At 38.5% G+C, this 27,737-nt stretch overlaps 2 protein-coding genes across 12 annotated transcripts in view; one reads left to right on the top strand and one right to left on the bottom strand.

The window, feature by feature from the left end:
• The window catches only part of Phkb (phosphorylase kinase regulatory subunit beta), a 189,094-nt gene extending 167,200 nt beyond the window's left edge, over positions 1-21,894 (bottom strand). For 5 of the 10 annotated variants that reach the window (XM_027406294.2, XM_027406288.2, XM_027406296.2 and 2 more), the window contains exon 1: positions 21,767-21,894. In XM_027406294.2, the coding sequence (XP_027262095.1) occupies positions 21,767-21,842 (76 nt within the window). In that variant the 5' untranslated portion in view covers positions 21,843-21,894. The other 5 variants (XM_027406289.2, XM_027406290.2, XM_027406291.2 and 2 more) reach the window with 5 other exon arrangements.
• Positions 21,895-21,933: 39 nt separating this feature from the next.
• The window catches only part of Itfg1 (integrin alpha FG-GAP repeat containing 1), a 116,852-nt gene continuing 111,048 nt past the window's right edge, over positions 21,934-27,737 (top strand). Inside the window, exons 1-3 of one of the 2 annotated variants that reach the window (XM_035442573.1) lie at positions 21,934-22,332; positions 24,045-24,117; positions 27,228-27,373. In XM_035442573.1, coding sequence (XP_035298464.1) covers positions 22,128-22,332; positions 24,045-24,117; positions 27,228-27,373 — 424 coding nt within the window. In that variant the 5' untranslated portion in view covers positions 21,934-22,127. The remainder of the gene's footprint in view (positions 22,333-24,044; positions 24,118-27,227; positions 27,374-27,737) is intronic. The other variant, XM_027406298.2, reaches the window with a different exon arrangement.

The raw sequence follows: 27,737 nt of genomic DNA, 5'->3' as shown, positions 1-27,737 counted from the left end.
AAAAGCTCAAGTTGAGTAAGAAACATTTGAAACAAAATAACAAAACACAAACTAGCAAATGGGCAACATGATTGTGTTAGAAGAAAGTCAATTTGCTTCTTCACCTAATCCAAAGATGTGAAGAAGCTGTGTACCATTCACATTTCATTTTTAGTAAAAAAAAATTACTAAGTTCTTTCAGTGCCCTTTAGAGAAGGAGCAAGGCCCATAAAATCCACTGAATGAGAATAAATACAGCTGGTGTTTAATGTGTGACCTTAAGAATACCAATCATTCAGTTAGTGATTCCATTTTCTCTTTGTATTTATAGTCAAGTAGTAGAAGAGTACCTTGCCAAAAAGATTAGTGATATCATGTAATTTCTGCAAAGTCAGAGCTGATTCAACAAAGTTTAATATTCCTAATATGTTTTTAAAATATTCTTTACATTTTTAAGGTTATAAGTGTGTTTGCCACATTTACATTTGTGCAGTTCACAACATGCCTGGTGAAGTGTGTGTTGGATGCCCTGGAACTGATGTTGCAGGTGTCTGTGAGCCACCATGTAGGTGTAGGAACCTGACAAGGGTAACATCCTAAATGTGCTCCTGATTACTTACATTCACCGCAGTAGTCCCGGTGCCAATACAGTCTGGCATACAGTGGTATTCAATAAATACTTAGTAAGCAAATGAAATCTTTGTCCTCACAATGTCTTCACTTTGCTGAAGGCTACTTAGAATCAGATGCAATAATGAAGTAGGGCAGAAGAACTTAAGTGTGACTCACATAGCCACCACATAGCCTTGGCCACAGAGTAACTCAGCTTGCTCAGTTATGATCTACATATGTTTTTCTGTTCTTATGATGACAGTTGTGAATAAAACCATGAGTGAATGATTAAGAGTTACCTGAGCAATCACTAGACTATGATGTTAGTCTTTTAAGTGGATTGTTCTGAAAAGTTGTAGCACTAAACCTGAACATAGATGATTTTTCATGAAAAATCCAGGACCACTATTTCACACTTAAAATTTAAAATCCAAATATCTAAGATTTAAATTATGCTCCTGTTTCAGCATTAACTGAATTATGTACAAGGGAAAAACATACCACAGCACTCTGTCTTCACATGTAAGATTTGTTACGTCTCTTGATATCATATTAGTATATTTCAGATAAAAATCATTGCCACTAATTAAACATTTTCCTGCTATTACTTTATAGAACAGGAATAAATAGAAGTCTTGAGTGTTAAATAAAATTATAATAAGCAACAAATTATTAAAAGAGCTTCATTTGCAACATTATTTATTGACAAAAAATAAAAATATTAATAATCAAATTAATACTAGAAATACTTCTAAATGAGAGCATGGAGTTGGCATGTGCATTGTAAAAGCTCTGCTATGACAGATAATAAATTTAGTGTATTTTTTAGAAATAATACACTTACATGGAGGAACAGTTTATTTGGTTTCTAAGTTTCAGTCTACATTCGCTTGGGCCTCTTACATTGGGCCTGCACTGACACACTACAACACAGTAGAACACATGACAGAGGAAGACTGTCCATATCACAGTGCTGAGGATGCAGAGAGGAAGACAACAGCATTCAAATATCACTTTCAAGGGCACATTCATTCATCTTCTTCCTGGTAGCAAGCCAGGCATGGTCGCCTGTTAGGCCTAAAAAGGCCCAGATGCAAAGCCTAGTGGAACTTCCTGAGCCTGGCTAGAGTTAGGCGACCTGTCTTTGGCCTATTTTTCTGCATAGGAGTGACTCAGCAAAACAGCCTCTGCCCTGCTATTGCTAACATGGTGAAATATTATTGGTCCTTACACCTCACCCCATCCTGAGGTTCTTGCCCTCTTTCTCAATGGTATATAAGTACATGCCTGATGCAATAAAAAAGAGATCCTGCTTCAACAAGTCTCCCAACTCAGTGTGATTCTCGCTGGTAACTAAAGGGGTTTGAGTCATTGACACTCACCATCCCACTCAGTCCCAAGGAGGGACTAGGTGGACCGGCCCTTCCACAGCTCCACTTGCTGGGGGACCCATGCATTTAATCCCAGCATTTGGGAGGCAGAAGCAGATCTCTGTGAGTTCGAGGCTAACCAAGTCTACACAGTGAGTTAGAGGACAGCAAGGGCTATATAAATGAGACCCTGTCTCAAAAGCAATAACTTCTTACAGGTAGACCCTACCTCCCAAAGATTCTACAACCTCCCAAAAGCACCAGAGACTAGTGATCAAGCTTTCAACATATAGGACTTTGGAGAACATTGCAGATCCCAACTATAACACCAGAACACTAGTCAACTTTTTTCCCATCAAATGACAGTAGTTTAGAACATTATCTATATCAGGACAGAGATAGTACTGATCTTTCCTAAACTATTTGTATATCATCCTTACACTAGCAATTTGCTAATGATCAATGAAGAGGATCTCACTTTTGCAAAGAACAGTCATCAATGGATCAAACTTCACTGTGTGCAATCCAAGCCACATCTTTTAGGAGTCAGTTTTCACTCTTAAGTGAATGTAATCAAACCTAAAGTTCAGCCAAGTAAAGCAGATATCACCTAACCCACATCTAACATTGGTCCCCAGAAAATGAATAAAATCAGAGAGAAAGATTGTCTTAGATACTGAGACAATAAAGTGGGTTTTAAAAGAGAAAACTGAGCTATAATCAATACTAACCATCTTGCAACTTCCAGGATCTGCAATATCTCTGAACAAGACCTTCTCAACTGAAAAGTGGGGGGGCAATGTGTAATGACTATCAAAGTGAAATAATTTTAGTAAATCTACCAGCATAAACCATAAAAATCCCACCAATTTTCTTTATTTGCCCATTATGAATTTTCTTATGTTCTTGGGCAGTTAGAAAAGCATTGAGCACAAAATGGGAAATCAAAGAATTGCTGATCTATAAAGTAATTAATACAAAATTTTTCATCAATATTAGGATAGATGTTCCACATAGTAATTTGTAAATTTGCAAATTAAATTATCAGTGATTTTTAAGAAAGAAGAAAGGATAGTTGGGTGAAACAAATATGGCATTAAAGCAGCCTTGTTTTGTTATAAGCAATTTAGCACCTATGTGCAAGATTATGGAAAACCATAGTAACTGCTTTCAGTAACCATTGCACCTAGAAAAGGATAACAGGATGCACTAATGTGTGCTCCCATGCCATACACAGGGATGTAAAGGTCTTCATGCAAGACTTTATCACTAAAATGAATTACTTCTGTAGCATTACTCCTAAGAGCTAAACTTAATTTCACTAACATGTCACCGATTTCCTGCATACTTGGCTATAGCCAATTGTCAAGCACCCAAGAAAAGTACATCTCTCTGTGATTAACAAGTTAAATTCAAGAATCTGGGGAGAAAAATCAAAGTGTAGAATGGGGTCAGCAAGATGGCTCAGGGTATAAAGATATTTGCCATCAAACCAAGCAAACCATTCGATGAAACCTATATGGTGGAAAGAAAAAAATAACACACACACACACACACACACACACACGGGGGGGGGGCAGAGAGACAGAGAGAATGAGTAAATGCAATTTTAAAAAATTTAAATGTAAAATGACTTAATAAGTACAAGACCAAATTGGACTATAAATGAGAGCCTATGTCAAAAAGACAAAAACCAAACCAAACTGAAGAAACAAAAAATGTGTAGAGTGATCAAAACAAACTGATAATTTTTATGCTTTTATAAGCCAGTTAACATTATTTTCTTGAAAAATTTTCAGACAATGATTTGATTTTTTAACAGTTGAATACTGTTGTGATGTATAAATAAACCTCATTTTCATTATTCACTCATCCACTGAAGGTTGTTTCCATTTCCTCACCAATTACGAACAAAGGAGCTATGAACATGGATGAACAGGTGGGTATCTCTGTAGACGGATATACAGTCCTTTGGGTATATACCCAGGAGTGGTATAGCTGGATCTTGAGACAGATATACCCTCCGTTTCCTAAGGAACTAAAACCCTGATCCATAGTGGCTGCACAAGCTCGCACTTCCACCAGCAAAGGATGAGTGTTCCCCTTACCCAACATCCTTGCCAGCATGAGCTGTCACTTGTTTTATTGACCTTAGCCATTCAGACTGGTGGAAGATGAAATTTCAAGGTAGTTTTGATTTGCATTTTCCTGCTGACTAAGGATGTTGAGCATTTCTCCAAGTGTTTTTCTACAATTTGTGTTTTATCTTTGAGAATTCTCTATCTCTGTTCTGCATTGTAAAATTGGGTTATTTGATTGTAGGGAACCATGGAGTTGGCCTGGCCTAGCTTCCCTGAGAGGCATGCATCATAGGTTTTCCAGGTTAGATTCCATGGCTCCTGGGGCACAGTGTGCCTTCCAGCTCCCTAGAGACAGATGGGATCCCTCAGGCAGTGAAGCATTCAAGGCATTTTAAGTTTCTCTGTAAGGTCCCTTAGTAGTTAAGGAAGCATGACAGTTTGACAGGACAATTGTTCTTAGAAATTAATCTTGTATACCTTGCATAGCTTGCAAATGTCAGTGTATCTTGGCAACTACAACTGTATTAATCCTGGCAATTGTCATTATACTCCATTTCTGATAAAGGTATAAAAACTCTGACTGCTCTCAAAATCACCACAGATTAAAGTTTATGGGCCCTTTAACTGGCCTGGTTTCATTCCTCATGACCATATCAGGTGTCCTTGACCTGGTAAGTAAGCCCAGATACTTATATTTGGGTTTGTTTGTTATTTGGGTTTTTTTTGTTTGTTTGTTTGCTTGTTTTAGTTCTTTACATATTTCAGATACTAATCCTACAGCATATGTGCAATAGGTAAAGATGATTTCCCATTCATTAGGCTGTTGTTTATATGAATGATGCCATTCTATGCCATAGAGAAGTTTTTCAGTTTCATGAAGTACCATTTATTAATTGTTGGTCTTACTGCCTGTGGTGTTGATGTTCTATTTAGAAAATCTTCTCCTGTGCCAATAAGTTCAAACTTATCCATCCTCTACTTTTTCCTCTATCAGATTCAGAGTGCATGGTCTTATATTGAGGTTCTTGATCCAACTGAAGCTGAATTTTGTTCAGAATAATAAATAGGGATCTATTTGCAATCTTCTACTTGCTGCCATGCAGTTGGCCAGCCCCATTTGTTGAAGATTCAGTCTTTCCTCCACTGTGTATTTTTGCCTTGTCAAAAACCAGGTGTATGTAAGTGTGTGAACTTATTACATCTGGGTCATCAAATACATTCTATTCATCCATGTTTTTCATCTACTTGTTTTTATGTCAATATTATACTACATTTATTACTATAGTTCTGTGACAACTTGAAATCATGCATGGTGATACCTCTAGCAGTTCCTTTATTTTTTTATGTATTTAAATTAAAAACAATCTTACCACTCTCGAGCATTTTTTTTTCATTCAGAGCTGTTTTAGCTGTTCTGAGTTTTTCTTTTTCACATGAAGTTGAAAATCATCCTTTTAATTTCTGTGAAGAATTGTGTTAGAATTTTTATGGGGATTGCATCGAATCATTGATTGCTTTGGGAAGGTCATTTTCACTTTATTAATCCTGATACATGATCATGGGATATCTGATCTGCCTTCTGATGTCTTCTTCAATTTTTCTTCAATGTCTTAAAGTCTTTAATCATACAAGTCTTTCATTTTAGTTAGCATTATCCCAAGATGTATTTTTGAGGCTATTCTGGATGTTATTTTTCATTTTTCATTTCAGGCTTTGGAAAAAGTCTTACTTGTAATTATCAAAACAATCGATTCACAGTGTAAGAAACTGTTTTGTCTTTTAAAGATTTAAAGATTTCTTTATTGTGTATACAGTGTTCTTCCTACAGGTATGCCTGGTGCCAGAAGAGGGCACCAGATCTCATTTTAGATGGTTGTGAGCCACCATGTGGTAGCTGGGAATTGAACTCACGACCTCTCAAAGAGCAGCCAGTGCTCTTAACCTCTGAGCCATCTCTCCAGCCTGAAACTGTTTGTTTTTGTGTTTTTTTTTTTCTGTCAAAGATGGCTAGCCTGCTAAGAACCAACATTTCATAAACTTCTCCATCCTTTGTGACTCTCATGTATGCCTGCTGACAGCCCTGGGCATCCTGACACTTCACCATCAGACCCTTCCCCTACAGGCCAAAAGGAATCAGCTAACTGTGTCAGATTGTGAGGTGGATCTCCCATTAACGGAGAGAGACCCAGTCACCACCTGAATCAGAATAAAAACCAACTAACTTTCCACCTGAGTGTGCTTGCTCCCTAAGTTTGGATTAAAGAGCACCTGCTTTCAAGGCAACACTACACTTAACAACAGTTATCCCCCAAACAGTAAAGGATGCTCTAAAACAATTCTGGTATTTATTATTGTACTTTGTCTACTTCAGCCATGAAAGCAAAAATAGGCTGTTCCAGCTATTTTATCTAGTTATTTAGGTCATCTTATTTGTATTTCAGAAAAATTAAGACACTGCAAAGCACTAAAATAAAAGACCTGCCTTCAGAAGTTAAATATAAAAGTATTCTTTCTAACTGCAGATTTGAAGAAGTCTACCATGATTACAGAGTTCTTCTCTAGTGGAGTATTTAGCATTGTGCTTAAGGTTTTTCCAGAACCAGATTTCACGTAATATCATATTTGGAGATGGGGTAAGATGGAGTTATCTAGATCACAAGATTTAGGGTGCTAATTTTTCATTTTTTCCACTAACGGATTCCTTATATTTAAATGTCATGTTTAAATTCCTTGCTCTTTGAAGGAATTCTGCCCTGAGATAGACACACAGTTCTGACCTCTTTATGAATAAAAACACCACTAGTGACTTAAGTTTGGTAACAATGTTAATAACTAATCAAAGAGACTTCTTTTTTCCCTTTTAGGAAAAAAAAAAAAAAAAACCAAACACACATGACTATTTAATGTTTTAAGCAAGGGGTAAAAGTCATGAGAGTCATATAGTTTGGCCTAGGAGTATAGTCACTGAATTAACTTTTACTTTTCTATCTTTGGGAGGGCATTTGTGTGTATGATATCGGTGTTCACGTGGGTGGGTTGCTGAGTTTTCATGAATGCACATGCACATATGCCCCCACATGTATGGGAGGCCAGAGATGGTCATAAGAGGTGTCTTCCTCAGTGAACATGGACTTCATGGATTCAGCTAGGATGGCTAGCTAGTGAGCTCCAAGCTTCCAGTTGTCTCCTTTTGATGAGCCTGAGGTTACAGAGGCACACCACTGACCTCAGCTCTTTTGTGGGTATTGGGGAGACACACTTGGGTTCTCATGTATGTAAAGCACACACTTTACAACTGACCGATGCTCTAGGCCACTACATTTCTTTTTTAAAATCTGACCTTTGAACCTTTTTTTTAGCATTAATTACTATCGGGAAATATTTACTTTTACTTTTACTTTTACTTGGAATACATTTTCCTATTCAAAAACTAAAAGAAAATAAGTCCAACAAACAGAAAAAGTTAAATGATTAGGCAACACAGCAAGAAGGCTCATTTTGTAGAAAATCACTTTAAATTTTCAGCATACCTCATTAACTCATGTAACTTTCATTTCTATCCAACTTGGGACTCCCCTTGCTTCACACCCTATGCCAGCCAATATTGACATAAAAGTATAATAGATCTATATGCCCTAACCCTGAAGGATTTCACAGCCTAGTAAAGAAAACATGCAAGTTGTTAGACAATGCAGTGATAACAAAAATAAAAGAATCATGTGAAAACTGTCGTAGAAACAAGTAGAAATTGAAAGCGAGGATAGAGAGGTGTTATCAAGAAACACAAAAGACAAGAGATGATGGTGGGCACCAAACTTAGACAGGAAGGCTACCTAACACACAAGGAACCTCGTGATAAAAGCATACAAGTCAGAGAAAATATGGAAAAGATACTGGGAAAGCATCCAGAAGTCTAAGGCCAAAGACACTAAGCAGCAGGTTCCATGTTTACATGTTGTTAGCTAACAGAGAGCCAGTGGGTCAGTTAAGCCACATTTTATAGAGAAGCCTGTTGGCACTAAAAGAAGACAAGGAAGACTGAGTCCAAAGAATAAAGGTCCATTTCTAGTCAAAATAATCTTGAAATAAGGCAGTGACATCAGGCATAAAAAGGAAAAAATGTAAAAAAAAAAATTTAAAAGGTAATGTTTCTTACAAAAAAGAAAACAAGGAAGTCGTATATTAGATCTGGATGATAGGGGCCATGTATTTTTAATATATTACAGTAAAATAAGACCAGGATAGACCACTTATAAAATTCTAAACCTTAAATACCTTTCTATTATTTTAAATTATAACAATTAACCTGACACTAAGATTTTTCTAACTTTGCAGTCATTCAATATACAACTATTATCAAAGCTGAAAATCTACTGAAAATTAGAATCAAGTAGGTAATTAATCAGGCTTCAATGTATATTTTCATGAAAATAAAATTATGTAACCAAAGAATATTACCTGAACAGATAAGAAAAACAGATTGAAAACTCCTAGTCCACAAAGCAAAGTAGGAAAATAAGTTCAAACTTTAAATATTTCTATATTAATAATGCTTAACAAGAAAAAAAACATTTCCTAGCAATGAACTTAAAAGCAATTTAATACAAATAAAAAATAAAAGCCTTAACATTTAAAAATTAACATACTTAAACAAGCCATGTTTAAAAGGACCAGATTTGAATTTTAAAACCCCTGTGAAAGCAGTAACAAATGACGATTTCTGTACTGGTTTTGTCTGTCAACTTGACACAAGCTAGTCATCAGAGACAGTTGAGGAAATGCCACAATGAGATCCAGCTGTAAGGAATTTTCTTGATTCACTAATGGAGGAGGACCTGGCCCTTGGTGGGTGGTGCCATCCCTGGACTGCTGGTCCTGGTTTCTATAAGAAAGTAGGCTGAGCAAGCCAGGGAAGCTAAGCAGCATCCCTCCATGGCCCCTATATCAGCTCCTGCCTTCAGGATCCTTCCCTGTTTGAGTTCCTATCCTGACTTTCTTCAATAATGAAAAGCAATGTGGATAATAAACCCTTTCCTCCCCAACTAGCTTTTTGGTAATGGAGTTTCATCACAGCAATAGAAACCCTAAGACAATTTCTATCAATACTTAACAGACTACCAAGTAAAATTATATTTAATTGGACTTTTTAAAAAAAAATTCAAAGTAAGATACATTTTAAAGAACTATAAGAAAGCATAAATGTTTGCAGGGTTAAGAGAAATGTCTGCCCACAAGGCATGAATATATTTCCTATAGTCAGTAAGCCTCATGATGCACAGTAGATTTTCTCTAGATCCTGACTTTCTTACAATGGTTCTCCAGATGAAGCCTAACAAAATCTATAGCCTCTAACTGGCTGAAGTCCAAGAGTGTTACTTAGTGCTCATAGAATCATCTAGCAACAGGATGCTCAGTTGCTCACACATTACTTTTTTTCTAAGAAGGAAGTAAATGGGGCTGGACAAATGGCTTGCTCACCGTAAAAGGCTAGGCTCACAATCAAAATGACAAGAAAAGTAAACAATAAAGTTACCTGTTATAGAAAGATAGCCAGAGACTACTACTCGAGATATGGCAAAATTTCTATCCTTAATATATAACAATAAACACATCAAAACATTTGAAATCAAGAATTGAACTAAATTTAGAGATGCAGTCTCTTGTCCTTACTTTTTAAAAAAGTATAATTATGTGTGTATGCATGGTATTTGTGTAGACACAGTGCCACAACAAGCAGGTGGAAGTCAGAAGACAGCTTTACAGGGCCAGTTTTCCTTCCACTTTTACACAGTTCCAAGGATGGAATTCAGGTCTCTAGACCTGTGCAGCTAGCAGTTAAACCCACTGAGCTATTTTGGAGACTCCTTAACAGTTGAAGTGTCAAAACTGCCATTTAGGTATTCAGATGAAAATTCATGAATAAAATAGTCACACAGTACAGAAAAATTTGACTAAAGTCATGCTAAATCAGAGGCTAATAAAACTTCAGATGTGAATTGTAGATAAACATATATAATAAATTGCCTGAAAACTGAAACCCTAATTAAAAACATTCTGTAGAAGGGAACTGATAAAAGCAAGCTAGGTTCATACTTTCTAATGGTCTTACAAGCTGCAACTAACCATCAATGTTCTCTGCCTACTGTAACACCAGTGTTTTCAGTTTTGAAAGGCTGAGTTTAGGTGTACAGTAAGCAGAAGTAAAAGAACAAACAGCATGGTAGAAGCAGTTAAGAGCAGAACATCTACAAATCAGGACTTTACAATATCCAGACATAATTGGGGTAACCCAACTGACTAGCTTAGTCACTGTTCCATTGTTGTGAACAGACATCAGGACCAAGCCAACTATTGTAAAAGAAAACATTTAATTGGGGGCTTGCTTACAATCTCATAGGATTAATCCATTATGATCATGCAGGGAACATGGCGGCACACAGACAGACATGGTGCTAGAGAAATAGCTGAGAGTTCTACATCTTGATCCTAGGCTAAAATGGGCTTTTGAAACCACAAAGTCCACCTCCAGTGACATACTTCCTCCAACATGGTCACACCTCCCAATCCTTCTAAACCTTTCAAACAGTGCCACTCCCTAGTGACTAAGCATTTAAATATGTGAGCCATTCTTCTTCAAACTGCCACAGAGACAAAGGTATTATCCTCAAATCAGGGTCTTAACAACCATGTATCGGAAACCCACTGAGCAGTTCTGGCTGTCAGCCAGAGTTCCCTGCAGAACTTTTCCTCCATGGATTACCTTCTCCTTCTCTTTCCACCATGGGCATTTTAATACTATAAGATAAAAGCAATTGTAACTGGCTGTTTCCAAGAATTCTTGTTTCTCTTGATGACACAGTGTTTTTAATCTTGGGCTGTTATTAAGTTCTTCTCTTTCCCTACTAAGGTGCCAGGAGCCAACTTGTCCCCTGGAGAAGAGGTCTTGGAGGACACTTGGAGACAAACATGCTTGCATCTGAAATGGGGAAGGAGAAGGCTAACACCATATGCAAAGCTAGCTTCTTAAAGAACATAGACCATGCATTTTACCAATACAGTGTACAATCAGTTATTTACAAATAATCACATGATATTCTAACTGCCAGAAGACTATATCAAAATTCATATAAAGTTCTTCAATGATTCAACTGCTAGAAGAAAACAGGAAGAAATATAGTAAGAAAGGTAACCATTTGGAAGGAATATGTTTTCAATATATACAAAGAAGCTAAAAACTTTATAATAGAGGTCAGCTGCCTATTACAGTCTCTACTCTCAGTTTCAGTGATAAATCTTGATACATAATCTAAATCTCTACAACCAAGCTCTACATATCTGCAAACTTCATTCCTGAGCTAAAACTTGAATTGTTAAGGGCCAAAAAGAGGACTATGAATATCGTGTGAATTATTAAAGAGGAGGGGAAAAAGCTTTTATTAAAATAAAAACCAATGATGTATATTTTTGAAAGATTAAAAATGGGATCATAATATATCAGAATGGGGTGAGTTCCAATTATATACTTAGAAAGATACTGCAATTTTCAGAAGTGGCAAGGTTTAGTTGCCACAAATATTCACCTGAAAAAGCAGCTAGAAAGACACCCACCTTCCTGAAGTCCCCACTTTTACCCAAGCAGCCTGCCTTGAGCGCTGCGCCTGCTGATATTTGTAGAAGTAGTTATTCAGTCTCCAAAACCTGCCAAGATGTTCACAAACTCTACTGTGGCCTTGTGAAGCATCCAGAACACTCGATGGAGCACATTAGCCTCTCTGTCTCCAAGAAGTAACTAGATGCCTCCTCCTGCCCTACCTCTAATACCCAAAGGACCAAGAAATTGGACACTCTTCTCTGAGAATCTTGGCCACAAGGCATGCAAAGGTACCCAACAAGCCATTAGGCATCCATCAGTGCAGGATAGTCCCCACCTGTCTCTCAAGCCATGAGAGGAACACTCTGTCATTGCTACTAGCCTGCTTCACCCTGCTATTGTGATCTAGCTCCTATATAGTCCTCAAAAACTGACAAAAATCCTGCCTCCTCTGTGACAACAGATGAGTCTTGCTTACCTAGTTCTACTCAATAGATCTAATGGGTAAACAATGGATGTGATGTCTTCCAGGTAGACAAGAAGCACTAAGATACTCCAATGAACCCCCTTCATCTGAAAAAGCTACATCCTAGGTAGCAGGGCAATCTCACAAACCTCTGCAGTATAGAGGCAGACATCTAGGGGCATTACCAACTTTGATTATAGCTGAAGAATCTACATACACACCTATTAGGATCTAAACCTAGTGTGACTGATACCTAATACCCTACATAAGGCATTTCAAAGAAAGTCTTCTACTGCAAAGCCACTTGTAAAATTGTAGAATTGCAAGGAGAATTGCAAGGCCTCCCTGAGAGGCCACTGCAAAAACCTGTGAAGCCAAAGTTGCCTTGGAGACTCTGAGATCTCATAGATGCCAGTAAGTCAGAAAGACAGGAAAACATGCGTACATGAGAATGAAACTCTCATCCTGATGACTGGTTGAAGACTCCCACCAGCAGCAAAATAGAACTGATACAGCATAATTAGCAGCTCTGTAGACCATTCATCTTTCTAGCCAATAAACCTATGATTTTCTAGTAACCTCCCTGCAAAGTCTATTTACAGGGAAAGGACATGTAACAGACCTTTTGATTTAGTGGTCCTTTACTTTACCTTAACATTATAATTCTGCCAGTGCCGGCTAGTCTTTTGTCAATTTGATACAAATTAATAACCTAGGAAGAGGAGCTTCAGTTAAGAAAGTGTCCTCATTCTCACTGGCCAGTTTGTCAAGCATTTTCTTGATTAATGATTGGTTTAGGAGGCCCAGCCCACTGTGGGCAGTGATGTCTCTTGGCTGGTGGTCCTGGGTTGTATAAGAAAACAGGCTGAGTAAGCCATGGGGACCAAATGAGTCAGCACCATTTCTCTATGCTCTCTGCTTCAGTTCCTACCCAGACTTCTCAGTGACATATAAGATGAAATAAACCCTTTGCTCCCCAAGTTGCTTCCAGTCCTTATAACAACAATAGAAAGCAAACTAAGATACCATCTAAGACATCTTTAGAGTCACCTATAGAGAAAGGGGAAAACGTTTCTCATAAACTTTTTGACACATAACTTGAGAACCACCAAAATTGTGTATGTGGCTAAATGCCAAGGTAATTAATTCCAATTCTCCCTTGAGAAGCCCTTCTCTACACTTGGATATGTCCTTCTCTGTGACTCTCTCATGATGAACCCCTATCCACATTTTAGTATGTCTGCAACACTCCCTTCAGCAGCGTTACCTACAGCTGACTTATGATTCTTTGTGACTCCCTCATGTGCTCCTACATTTGCATATGTCTTCCTTCTGCCTCTGCTTCTGCACCACCCTCCCACTCCCCATCCCCAGAGAGGCCCATGTCCATGGGTGTGTCTTCTTGCTTTTCTCCTTACCTTCATGCTTAAAGTCTGTGTTAAATTGCCTTTAACAATATCCAACTGTTGCTTTAAACTACTAAGGCCTGAAATTCTTTCCTTCATCAATGCCATGAATTTGAGTTTAGTCTTACTTGACTAAAGTCCCTAAAAAAAATAGTCCTATGTTTCTGCGGGTAACAATAAGGAACTATGTTTCTGTCCCCAAGCCAGGACCATGGGACATCCCCTGAGAAAAACTACCAGAAAAGAGAAGAGTCTGCCCAGGAGAAGAGGTGATATGTGTTAGTCACAACAGAACAGGAAGAGAAGAGATGCCAAAGCCCCTCAGAGTCAAGGTGAATCCAATACAAATGATAGATGATAGACAAAACTTGGTATTTTCCCTCCTTAGGGTGTGCTTCAATCAGGATATTAATACAAACATGCAATAAAGAATTATTGTGCAAAGACAATGTCCATGGAAATATAACAATATAAAGTGCCCAATTTCCAACACAAATGCAGTTCCAAAAGAGTAAATTAGAGATACAAATTAACTGAGATATTATTTTAACAAATAAATGTCTACACATTTCTTTATAGCCTTGTAAATTCTGGTGAAATGAATCTCATCAAAATGCAAACATTCAAGGAATCAGTCTGTAAAATGGATAATACTTAAGTTTGGTATTTTTCTACTTTGATTCTTGATGCATTTGATTTAATAAGTTTCTAGTCTGCTAACTTCAATAGTTTGTGTAATATTAAAACATAATTCTACTTTCTTTAGCATCCTATTTTCTATGAGGTAATGAGTAAATTTAGTAGTTACAAATTTCACTCTTTAGTAGGAAAGCCAAGATAAACAACAGAGGTCATTGTTTACAAATTAAAAGAAACAAACAAAAAAACTCCAACCAACTAAAAACAAATCAGGGGTCAGTGAGATGGTCGGGTGGACAAAGGCACTTGCTGTGCAAGCCTGTCAATCTGTGCTCAGTCCCAGAAATCCATGAAGGTGAAAGGGAAAAAGCAGACTCCACACAGTTGTAGTCTGACCTCCACAGAACACTGGGGCAAGTGCAACTCTACCTCCAACATGTCACACTTAAAGACACACACCTTGGGCTGGAGAGGGTGGTTCAGCTGTTAGCATATACTGCTCTTGCAGATGATCCAAGTGTCACTCCTAGTATCACATCCAAGGATCATAACTACAGAAAACACCAGCTCTAGGGTAACAGAACATATCTGGTCAGCAAGGACACCTGCACCTACATGCACATACCCACACAGACAGACAGACAGACAGACAGACAGACAGACAGACAAGACAGACAGACAGACAGACAGACAGACACACACACACACACACACACACACACACACACACACACACACACAAAATTATAAAAAATAAATCTATAAAAAAATGATAAAAGAAAAAAAGGAAGTCCTTCCACTCCTCCCAAATGCTATCCCAGTCTGAGCTGGGAGCCTGCTCCAACCAAACCACCACACATGATCCAGGCTGAGGAGGACCTAGACAGGAAGGCCCACATCCTGACTGCCTATGACCTCTCCCCACCTAGGAAGCCTGCTCTAGCAGAAGCACCACATAAAAGAACTGGGCAGCACAGAAGAGGTAAGATAATCACTATACTTGTGACCCTCCTCCTGCCCCAAGAACCTGCTCCAGTTGAATCACCAAATGTGGCCAAACCTAGTAAAGAACTAGGCAGGCAACCCTTTACCCTCACCCCTGTGACCTCTCATCTGCCCTACAGTCCCCTCCTACCCAAGGACTACATAAGACAAGGCCTAAGCATGGATCTGCAAGGCATTCCTTCCACTCTAGCTTCCTCTCCTAACTCTTGAGCCTCTTCAGTTGATGCTCCACAAGAAGCCCAGGAAGGACCCAGTAAGGCAGTACCCTTACCCAGTCCAGGCTCCCCCTCCTATTCCAGCCTCTTATCTCAAGGTCTGACTCAGTGGGATAAATACAAAGAGCAAAAGACACAACTGACAATGATACTTCAGATGCATGACTCATCAGAAAAACACAAGCAACATAAAAAACCAAAAAAGTATACTCCCCCTCAAAAAACCCCCACCAATATCATAGTAATGGTTCCCAAAGAAGATAACTTAGATAAAATCAAACACATAGAATTTAAAAGAACAATTACAAACAGTTCAAAGAATTTAAATAGGATAATAACATCTGATCAAATTAAGAGAGCACAGGAGAAGACTAACCGAAGTCCAAGAAAATACAAATAGGTGAATGAAATAAGGAAGACAATTTAGGATACGAAAACTCAATTCAACAGATAAGAGAATTACTGAAAAAAAAAAAGAAAAATTTCAATTAGTCAAAAAGTTCAGTGGAAAGCATGAATGAAGTGACAGAATGATCCAAGAGCTCAATCATTCATTCATTCACAGAAAATTATCAAAATGTTTAGATCCATGAATGGAGCATGCTGTGGGACACCATGAAAAGATCAAATCTACAATTTTGGGCACAAAAAGAGAAAAACTGGAAGACAACGGCATAGAAAATATTTTCAATAAAATCATAAATAAATAAATAGAAAATTCTTAACTCTAGGAAAAAGAGATGCCTTACAAGCCAAGAGGCATCACAGAGAAGCAGAAAAGAGATTCCTCACGACATAACATATTATGACACTAAAAACACAAAATGAAGAAAAGGCACTGAAAGCTGCAGGATGTAGCAGCCAGAGCGCTAGAAGAAATATATTCCAAGTTCTGAAAGACCACAACTACCAACCTAGAATATTATACTCAGCAAGGCTGTCTTTTATAAGTGACATAGGAATAAAAACTTTCCATGATAAAAATGAACTAAAAGAATTTTTAACCACTAAGCCAGTTCCACAGAGGAAACAAGAAGGTGTATGTCAGACAAAAGAAGGATACAAAGACAAATAAACAATATCAGGGCAGGTAATCAAATAACGGCTAGGAAAATATATCAGTATGACATAAACACACATCTTCAAAAACAACTAAATATTAATGGCCTCAATTCCTTCCTAAAAAGGCACAGACTAATAGACTGTATTAAAAAAAACAAGATCATACTTTTGTAGATCTAAGAAACACATCTCTCCTCCAATGATAGAGACTACCTTGGAATAAAATGACAGGAAAAAGGAATTCTAAGCTAATGGAATTCAGAATACAAAGGAAACTTAACAAATATAGGAAAAGCGAAATAGCATCCTTAGTTAATAAGTCAATAATCAAAAGCTAGGGAACATGTGCAAAGTATAAAAACATTGAGGTATTAAGCAACACACTACTAAATGATAAATTAGTCACTAAAAAAATAAAGGAAGAAATTTTTTTAGAAAATTTTAAATGAAATAAACTTGAAAATATGATATTCCAAAACCTATGCAACACAGTAAGTACAGTTCTAAACAGAACGTTTGTAACCTGAAATACCTACATGAAAAATGAGCACTGTCAAATAAATAACTTAATGATGCACTGTAAAGCCTTGAAAGAAAAAAATAAGAACAGGCCAAACCCAAAAGCAATAGATGGGAAGGAATAATTAGGATCAGAGCAGAAATTAATGAAAGGACTCAAGCAGACTCAATGAAAGGAGCTGAGTGTGGTGGTAAGAGCCTTTAATCCCTGCAGTTGAGGGGTAGAGGCATTCGATCTCTGTGTATTCAAGCTAATATGGTGTACACAGTGAATTGCAGGCCAGTCAGGAATACACATTGAGACCCTAAGCAGAGAGTGGGGGAAATCAGTGAGAGGAAAAGCAGATTCATTCAAAAGATGGCAAAACGCACAATCCTTTTGTTTAACAGAAAGAAAATAATCCAGTAAGAAAACTGACAGTACAAAGGGATACATCATAACAAATGCCAATAAAATTTAAAAAATAGGGAAATACCTTAAATTTTTGTATTCCTCTAAATCAAGAGATCTAAAAGAAATGAATTTCTATATGCATATGAATCAACAAAATTAAACCAAGATGAAATAAATAATTTAGATCTATAATTAGATAATTTACATACATAACCATTGAGTTTGAAGCATTAAACCATCTCAAAAGTGGGGAGAAAAACAAAACAGAATCTGATTAATTCATTGCAGAATTCAATCAGACTTTCAAAGAACACAAATACTATTTGTTGGGATTAAAACACCAGGCTGACTTCAGCCCTGGCAACAGGTGGGACATCCACAGTGACATGACACATCATTGTCAGGTCACTAGTTACACAGTAGGAACCTGTGTGAGGACTGCACATGCAGAGCTCCCCCTTTTAGGCCTGACAAACATACTAAAAAAGAAACCAGTGAAAGAATCTCATTTACAGTAGCCACCAAAAAGTAAAATGCATGGGAACAAACCGAACTACAGTAAGGAAAAACCTTTATAATGAAACTGTTAAGATACAGAAGAAATACATTGAGAAAGAGACTAGAACATGGTCAGGTTTTCCATGCTCATGGCCTGGAAGAACTAATATTATGAAAATCAGCATCTTACCAAAGATAACCTGCAGATTAAATGCAATCACAATCAAGATTTCAAAGACAGCCTTCACAGACAGTGAAAACAACATCTTAAAATATATAGGGAAGCACAAAAGACCAAGGAGAATCAAAGCAATACTGATACAAGGGATATCACCATTCCTGAGTTCAAGTTATTCTACAGAGCCACAGTAATAAAAATAAAATGGTATAGGCACAAATGCAGACACATAAAGCATTTCAGTACAATAGAGGACCACACAAAGAAGTTCCCACAACTAAAGCTACCTGATTTTTCACTAAAAGCCAAAAAATCTATATTAGACAAAAGAAAGTGTCTTCAGCAAGTGATGATTGGAAAACCTAGACATTGCCAAGTAGAAGAATGAAACTAGATCCCTATATTTACCCTGCATAAAACTAAATTCAAATCTATAAAAGACTTCAGTGTAAGACCTGATATCCCAACACTTCTAGATGAAAAAGTAACAAGTACACCTCAATATGTAAGTAAGGGTTTTCAAAATAGCATAGGAATATAAGACCAACAGTGGTCAGATGGGCTCTCATGAAATTAAAAGGCTTTCTGTATAACAAAACAAACAGTTAATTGAGTGAAGAGAAATAGTAACTAGAATATACAAGGAACTTAAAAAACTAAACTCTAGCCAGGTGGTGGTAGTGTATGCCTTTAATCCTGTCATTCCAGAGCCAGAGGCAGGTAGATCTCTGAGTTCAAGGCCAACCTGGTCCATAGACCATGTTCCAGGATAGCCAGTGCTACACAGAGAAACCCTGTCTCAAAAACAAACAAACAAACAAACAAACAAGCAAACAAAAAACCTAAATGCCAAAAATCAACCCAATTAAAATATAGGCTATGGAACCAAAACAAGAATAGAGCTCTCAAAAGAATTACAAATGTCTAAGAAACCCTTTTAAAAGTCATAAACAGACGGGCATTGGTGGCACAAGCCTTTAATCCCAGCACTTGGGAGGCAGAGACAGGTGGATCTCTGTGAATTCGAGACCAGCCTGGTCTACAACAGCTAGTTCTAGGACAGCCTCCAAAGCCACAGAGAAACCCTGTCTCGAAAAACCAAAAAGATAAAAAGAAAAAAAAAGTTATAAACATCCCTGAATATCAGGGAAATGCAGATTAAAACTACTCTGAGATTCCATTTCACACCAGTCAAAATGGCCATCATCAAGATCACAAATGACAAAAAAAAAAAAAAAATGCTACCACCAATGTTAATAAAGGGGACTGTTATAAATTGATAGTGGGGTATAAACTAATGCAGCCACTTTGGAAATAAGACTGAAGGATTCTCAAAAACCTAAAAATAAACCTACCATCTGGGCATGTACCCAGAGGAATTTATACACACTACAAAGATACTTGCACATCCATGTGCACCTCAATACCTAGAAAACGAACAAAAATCGTTTAAAAATCAATAGTATGAGTTCGTTTGACAACTGAGGCTCCCAGGCACTAAGAAACAGCCTTTGGTTAAATAGCTTGCAATTGTCAGAACAGGTCCTCCACCCTTTGCCTTTCTTGTATACCACAGCACAAATTCAAAATACAATGTAAACATAAGCCCAACACCAACTGAAATGATGCTCAAAGTTGGGTCCACTTTCATAAAACAAATGAAAAATATAGTGACATCAACCCTGGGAAACAACGATATATAGAATTGTCAGTTGACCCTTTTGGGGTCTGAACACTTACCAGCCCTTAACAAAGCAGGTGAAGAGAAGGCTGCATCAGGTGAGTGGGCCATTTCAACTTGACTCTTATCATAAGCGTTGCAGGCTAAACTACACCGATTTTAAAACTGTTTAGTAAAGGTTAGAAGCAATCAGCATTAGATTAATTGAAAGCAGTATGAGCAGTTATTAGCATGATGCAATGTGCAAAAGACAATTGAAGATCATTAAATAATTTTAGTTCACCTTTTATGACTTGAGAATTTGATTTCCTTTATTTGTAAATTAAGTTTGCTTACATGAATAGACAGAAATATAATATCCACTTACAAAGAAACATTTCATGAGTAGCACCATTTATTGTAAAGTTGTTGTGATACTATGTAACAATGGTTAGAACTCCAAAGAGTAGTCTATCCCAGAAACAGGTTAATTCATGTTTCAAACAAGACTGTTTATATATTCTCCTAAAAGTTGTAAACAGAATCAAAATAATTCTTTGTAATAATTAGCAGGAAGTAAATAATGTAGTTCAAGAGGATTTACTGTCTATATTTCTCAGAGTCTGAAAATTAGAAACTGCAAAGGTAACTACTAATTTTAAAGATGTGCCTCAATTTTTTGTTTACTTCTATCTAAATTTTACTCATTAGGTAAACATTCAGGAACATTTCAAATTGATACTATCTAGGTAACTACTGTGCATGGGACTGGTTTAAGAAACTGCATTAAACAGCAAAATAAAACAAAATTTACCTTACTAAGAAAAGTAAGATTTTTAACATTTACTGCTGTGACATGCATTTAAGTAAAACAAAGACTTGAAGAAAAAACAGACTCTATATGCTTATTAAAAAGAATTATGTTGCAAAAATATGTTGGGGGGCATTGTTCAACTCCCTGGAAGACTAGTTATTCTCTTTGCCCAAAAGGAACAAGTTAGTAACACTTTTATACTCCCACAGACATACTCTGAATAACCAAGTCAATATTTCTATATGACATAGAAAATTTTAAGAGAAAGTAGGAAACAAATATCCCATGACTGTTTCAAATAATTGTACTGACACTGAACTGGAGTCAACTACTTTTTTAAACTCTCTCAACTTCTCGTGTGATTGTTCCATGACAGCCCTAAGTAAATAAACACAAGGATTTTAAGATTTAAAACAAAATGAAATTGGTACTTTCTACGATCTTTCCTCCCTCTTTTACAAGGGAAAGGCCCTTGATTGAAGATTTGTCATTCCATCACCTCTCCAGTTTAGGGACACCGTTTTTCCCTCAAGATTATGTATCCAGTTTTAATAGGAGCAGTTTCAGTCTTGGCTCTCTGAGGGGTTATTAACCAGGAGTACTAACTTTTACATCATCAGTGGCTTTGCAATTTGAACAAGTCAGTTCAGGACACTTGGACTGTTGGCATCTTCTGACCTCCATCGTTGGAAACCACAACTGGAAACTACAGGTGATGGGATCCCCTGGCTATGGAAGAGGCCAATTCCAGTCTGAACCCTAACTGTACACTAACTCTGCGGCCCAGACCCCGTCTTCCTCAATTTCTGACACACAGAACTTGCTGCGGCTCAAACTTATTGAGGAATGTGAAGGGGACATATGAAATAAGACAAGAGTAGTCGCCAGTTCTTTAGGACCTCACTAAAAATGAAGACCTAATTTTTCAGAAGAGAGGTGGTAGGCACCCTTCTGGTTCCAAGAACTTGTCACTGCCTGGCTTCTAGGGGCAACTTTGCTGGAGAAGTCAGCTTGCCGCTAATTTAGGAGAGGAAATAACTTGGGGAGGAAGAAACACGGAAGTTTTCTAAATGCTGGAAGTGCAGAGCCTGGGGTGTGGAGGGCAGAGGTAACAAGATCCAGGCACAGCCAGGGCCACCTACTGCTTTCTGAAGACAACATAGGGACACAAGTTGATCCCTCAGATCGATCCCATCCGCCTCCCTCCAGGGGACTTGAGGAAGAGCACCACCCACTGTACCCGGAAGGGGCAAAGTTGTTGTCACAAGCAGCCAAACCTGAGCGCTTGGCCCGGGCTCGTCGCTCCAAGACCTTCCAGCTTACTTCGGCCATGAGTCCCTCCGCCCCCGCCATCGCGCAGTGCTCACCGCCCGGGCTGCCAGTCAGCACCGCCCGCCCGGCCCCGCCCCCGCGCGCGACACTGTCGGGAGGCACGCCGGCCGGAAGTGAGCTCCCAGGCAGGCGTCGCCCTAGCTCCTTGGCCTCTTGGTCGTCGGAGGGACAGCCCCAGGCGAGCGTGAGAGTGCAGAGAGGGGCCGTCCGTGAGCTCGCCCCCTGTGTCTTTTCTCGGTCGGCCGGGCGCACGGTGCTTTGCGGCTGCCGTCAAGCGCAGCGGAGGCCGGCGGGGCCGAGGGCGCCATGGCGGCGGGCCTGCTGCCCAGCGCCGGGGTGCTGCTGGCGCCGCTGCTCTTGGGGCTCACGGTGCTGAGCGTTGGGCCTGCCCCGGCGCGGGCTCTGCACAACGTCACGGCCGAGCTCTTTGGGGCCGAGGCGTGGGGCACCCTGGCGGCCTTCGGGGACCTCAACTCCGACAAACAGACGGACCTCTTCGTGCTGCGGGAAAGTCAGTGCTTGCCAGCCCTCCCTCTGTTTGCCCCTCCCGGTGTACCCACGCCTCCTTGTCCCTGTTACCCTCCCGCTTGCATTTCCCAGCCTTGTGGCTCTCCCTTTTATCTTCATCATCCTTGACGGCTTTTCCTTTCACCAGTTTTTATCAGCCCCGGGTCCTGACCCAATCACCGCTCCTTTTGACCATCAGCAGCCCCCACGCCTTAAGAACACACCAAGTCCCTTCAGCCAGCAGCCTATAGCATTCACCTGGTGATTATCCACCTGCCTGACAAAGTCCTTCCTGGTCCCTAAGTACCTTGGTTTCTGGCCTGTGCGTTTGTCCCTCCCACCCCACCCCCCTTTTTTTTGGTCCAGTGTTCCGCCCCTTTGGGTCGAAAAAGATGCAACTTGACAGTCACTTCTTATGAGAAATGTACTGCCTCTACTGTTTCCTCACTTCATCTGCCCTTCCTTTTGCGAATCTCCACGTTTCTTTGAAGTTACTGATGCCTCCTAAGGCATCAAACACTCCACAGCTCACACAAGCATTTTTTGTTGTTACCTACTGATAAACGCAGTGCCTTCTTGGTGGTAACATTCTCTAACTACAGACTTCTCCAGTATGAGCTGCCTGGTATTTTAGAGTACATCTGACCCTTCCTCACCTTGCCTATTATTGTAGTCTTAAACACCTCATCACCGTAGTCCTGCACATCACTTTTGGCCAACTTGCCGTTCTTGAAAGTTGAGTAACTGCATTAAGACTTAAAATAGAAAAAAAAAAAAGTTTGATAATAACAAAGTGCATTCATTAGTACGTGCTGGTTAAAGACCAAGGCAATGAATGACGTTAAAAGCTGATACAGAACTGAGTGGCAGAATCCCCACAAGGACTTGAGGGCTCTTTCCAGCACCGCAGAACCTCTATAGACCTGGATGTTTTCCCTATATTTGAATGATAACCCGTATGGTGCAAGCCTATAGCGAACCTATAGCGAAGCCAGAGACTCTCCTTAACTTTAAGGATACCCTGTGTTTGATTAAGCATTTATGAAAGTCTGGCCCAGTGAGCGATAAATGAGTTCCACAGACACATCCTGTGGAAGGTAGTTCCATAGCAAGCAAAGGAAGAAAGTTGGGAGGTGGGGGACTCTGCCTTTTCTGCTTATGTGTTGAATTGTATCCTTGTTACTTGTGAAAAGTTGCAGTAGGAATTCCTGTATCATTGGTATGATGAATCTGTATAATGAAATAAACAGCCTCATATAAGGGAGACCTGATTGGATGTGGAAAACACAAGGCTGAACAGTAGTAGCACAGTAAAGAATAAGGGTTTGTGTTGTTGTTTTGGTGTGTGTGTGTGTGTGTGTGTGTGTGTGTGTGTGTGTGTGTGTGTTCTCTATTGCTGCACATCAAACCAGGTTCTCATACTCAGTATGGAATAGGATAGTGTAAGATGTGTTCTTTATATGGATGGCTCTTTTAAATTAGTCTGTCAGCCTCTGGATGGAATCCCATGGCTTCACATTGCCTGGAACAAGTATGAGTTTTCATACTTCCCTTTCCTACATTCCATCAGATTAGTATGAGTGTCCTTTAGAATGCTGTCTACCTAGATTAGAATAAACGTTTCCTTATAGAAATAGTACCCAGAAATATTCAAGTGCCAACTGGATGATTTACCAAAAACCATTTCTTCTAAAATCATTCATTTGCTTCTTTTAGGAAATGACTTAATCGTCTTTTTGGCAGATCAGAGTGCACCCTATTTTAAACCCAAGGTACTGGTATCCTTGAAGTAAGTACAGATGCTTATTTTGGGAAATATTAGCCCTGCATATATGAAAATGCAGTAGCTTGGGTTATGTTGGAAATCAGTTCTGTTCGGCTGTAGTATTGTGATACGTAGTCCCTACTTCTGAAGTCTGAGTAGTAAGCAATTTGTAAAAAAATAAATAAAATAAAGAAGGTGAGGACTGGTGAGATGGCACTTTACTAAGTCTGGTTACCTAAGTTGGATACCCAGATCTGAGTGGTGGAAGAAGACAACTGACTCCTATAAATTGTTATCTGATCTCTACTTATACACTGTGGTGCCGTCATACACACAACCACGCATGTGCAAGGCAGGGAGAGAGGGAGAGATACAAATAAATAGTTGTAATTTTAAAAGGACAAACAATTAAAAGTAAAACTTAAAAATAATCCATCTTTACAAAAATAAATCTTGGTGGATCCAAGTCTGTTCTGTGTTCCCTTGCAAATAAACATGCTTTCTTGAATGAACTGTGTCTCATCATGATAGTTCCTGCAGAAGCAGATAACTAACAAAAGTCCCATCATCTTAAAAATATTTTGCATGTGGAATAAAGATCCATGACCTCTGTCCTTCTAGTTCTGTTTTGTTTTTCTGTTGGGTTTTGGTTTGGTTTGGTTTGGTTTTGACAGAACTGAAATCAAGTTTTTGAAATTATCTTAATTTTTAAAATGTGATTTAAATAATAGTTCTTGTCATTCCTTTTTCATTGTTGTCTGTGAGGAGACATTGACCCCAGTGATAGTGAACCATCATTATTTGGGAACTCTAGGGACCAAGTTAGATATTCTCTCTAAGCTAATGGAGAAAGAGATGGGTCAGTGCAAACCAGTTGCAGCTTCCAAACAATCATGGGATTGAGCTTAACAACATAGCTTGAATAAAATTTAAGTTTGGGTATATAGCATTTACAAAAGATAGCAGTGAAAATAGCATTTTGCAGAGAAATGAAAAGATTTACTTGACAGAAAAGTAGAGACACTGAGAAAGAAAAGTCAGAACAGACTAGCATCCTTCCTAAGTACTGAAAATGTTTGAATTCAATTATATGAGAAAGTCGGAGTCATTGTAAGTTGTACAAAACACAGGTTGTGAAAAATGTACTGACACTGGTTTACCCGTTATTCACATACATCATGAATTCGGGACACAGACTAATGTATGTTCTAATTACTTCGGAGGAGCTAGGAAGATGACTCAGGGAAGAACTTGCTGTACAAACATGAGGAACTGAATTTGCATTCCCATCTGGGACAAGACTGACAGACTCACATTCAGTGAGAGACCCTGTCTCAAAAGATAATGTGTCAAGTGATTGAGGAAAGCATGCACTACCATATCTGTGAATTCACGTCCCTGTGTGGGCTAATTGGTGCTCAAATTCATCAGTTTAAACTCAGAATACAGAAACTGTTAAGAAAACATTGGCCTTAAATTAGAATATTGGGAGGAAATTTATAAATGAATGAAAAAGAATTTATTTTCAGAAATACTTTTGGAGTAATTGATGCCATGAATATTTGGAGTAAGAGAAACAGAAATGGATAAATACAAGAAATGAGCTAACCACCCAGAAGTGAGGTGTGTTTCTATTTTCCTTTGAGAATTATAAGTCAAAAAAATATATAAGATATAAAGGGCTCCCAGCACTTGGGGAGGCAGAGGCAGGTGGATGAATGTCTATGAGACCAGCCTGGTGTACAAGAGCTAGTTCCAGGACAGCCTCCAAAGCCACAGAGAAACCCTGTCTTGAAAAATAAAAAAAAAAAATAAGAAAAAGATATAAAGGGCTTGGGTTTTGTTTTGTTTTGTATTGTTGTTGTTTTGGTTTTTCTGAGACAGGGTTTCTCTGTAGCTTTGGAGCCTGTCCAGGAACTCGATCTGTAGACAAGGCTGGCCTTGAACTCATAGAGATCTGCCTGTCTCTGCCTCCTGAATGCTGGGATTAAAGGCATGAACCACCACAGTCTGGTAGATTTTATTAAGACTTAAAATTTTTCTTTGAATTAATACAATATTATTGTCTTACATTTTAGAAATTACTATTTTAATTTTTTGAAGATTAAGTGTATGTGCACGTGTGTGTGTGTGTGTGTGTGTGTGTGTGTGTGTGTGTGTGTGTGTCTGTCTGTCTGTCTGTCTGTCTGTCTGTCTGTCTGTCTGTCTGTCTGCCTGCCTGCCTGCCTGCCTGCCTGCCTGCCTGCCTGCCTGCCTGCCTACCTGTACATAGGCATGTGAATGAATGCAGGTGCCTCAGAAGCCAGAGTGGGCTTTGGCTCCACTGAAGTCACATGTGTTTATGAGCTGTCCTCCCTTCCTGGTGCTGGGAACCAAACTCCTGTATTTTGAAAGAATAATATATTTTCTTAATCACTGAACCATTTCTTCAGCCCTTTGTTCTAACTAGTGTTTGGAATATTTTTGAAAGTAAAAATAATTGTCTTTTTACTCCTGCACTCTATTATTCCTCTCCAATATAACTATTTTTAACCTTTAGTGTTTATTTGCATGTTTTCAAATAAATTTTTGCACTGTGGTTTTGTTTTTGTTTGTCTTAAATATTTATTGTCTATATGAATATGTATACCTGAGTGTGTATAAGTGCACCAAGAGCCCTCAGAGGTAGAAAAGGGCATTGGAGCCCTCTAGAACTGAAGTTATGGTTCTGAACCACCTTGTGCTGGGAACCTAACTCATGACCTCTGCAAGAGCAGCAAGTGCTCTTAACCGCTGAGCTGTCTCTCCAGCCCCTTGTATTTGTTTTGCTTATATTTAAGTGATAGTGAAAGTCAAACCAAGAACCTCATCCATACTACACCAACACTACCACTGAGCCAGCACTTGAATATAAATAGGTTTGCTATTGATATAGTTCAGATTTATGGTGTTATATAAAACTGTTCTATGTTCCATTCATCATGAGTTCTTCTGTAGGCCAAAAGGATCTCTACACCCAAGGGGGCATATGACACAAAAGAATTATTTCTATTAAATCTTGAATTTGGAATTAAAAATATTTTGCACAGTAAATATAAAGACATCCTTTTCTTCTGTAACTTTTCTGATATTTTTAAAATTTTTACTTCCTTTAGGAGTCACAGTGCATTAATAACAAGTGTAGTCCCTGGTGATTATGATGGAGATTCACAAATGGATGTCCTGCTCACATATTTTCCCCAAAATCATACCAACAATGAATTAGGAGCTGTTATCTTCTGGGGACAAAATCAAACCTTAAGTGAGTTTTAAATTTTTTATTATTTATTATTGGCTGGAGAAGATAAATTGTGAAAACATACCTGGTATTTTTAATGAAAATGTTACAGTTATTCTCAAAACAATCGCATATTTTGTTCTTATGTTCTAGTAAAAACTTCTTAAGAGTTTATTTTCTTTTGAAAACTAACCTAGTTCATTCCAGAGAACAAAATCTGCTCTTGATCACTTCAAGAAGATATATTGTTAGTTTTTAACATTATTGGAGTAATTAAAGAATTAACTTAAGGCCTTGTATGATGGCCCACACCTTTACTTTAGCAGCTGGGAGGCAGAGACAGGTGGAACTCTGTGACTTCCATGTCTGCTAAGTCTAAATGTGAGGC

Source organism: Cricetulus griseus, chromosome 3 (assembly GCF_003668045.3).
Source record: "Cricetulus griseus strain 17A/GY chromosome 3, alternate assembly CriGri-PICRH-1.0, whole genome shotgun sequence".
In the NCBI taxonomy this organism is placed as follows: Eukaryota; Metazoa; Chordata; class Mammalia; order Rodentia; family Cricetidae; genus Cricetulus; species Cricetulus griseus.
Note: the sequence above shows the minus strand (reverse complement) of the source record. Positions and strands in the feature narration are given on the sequence as shown.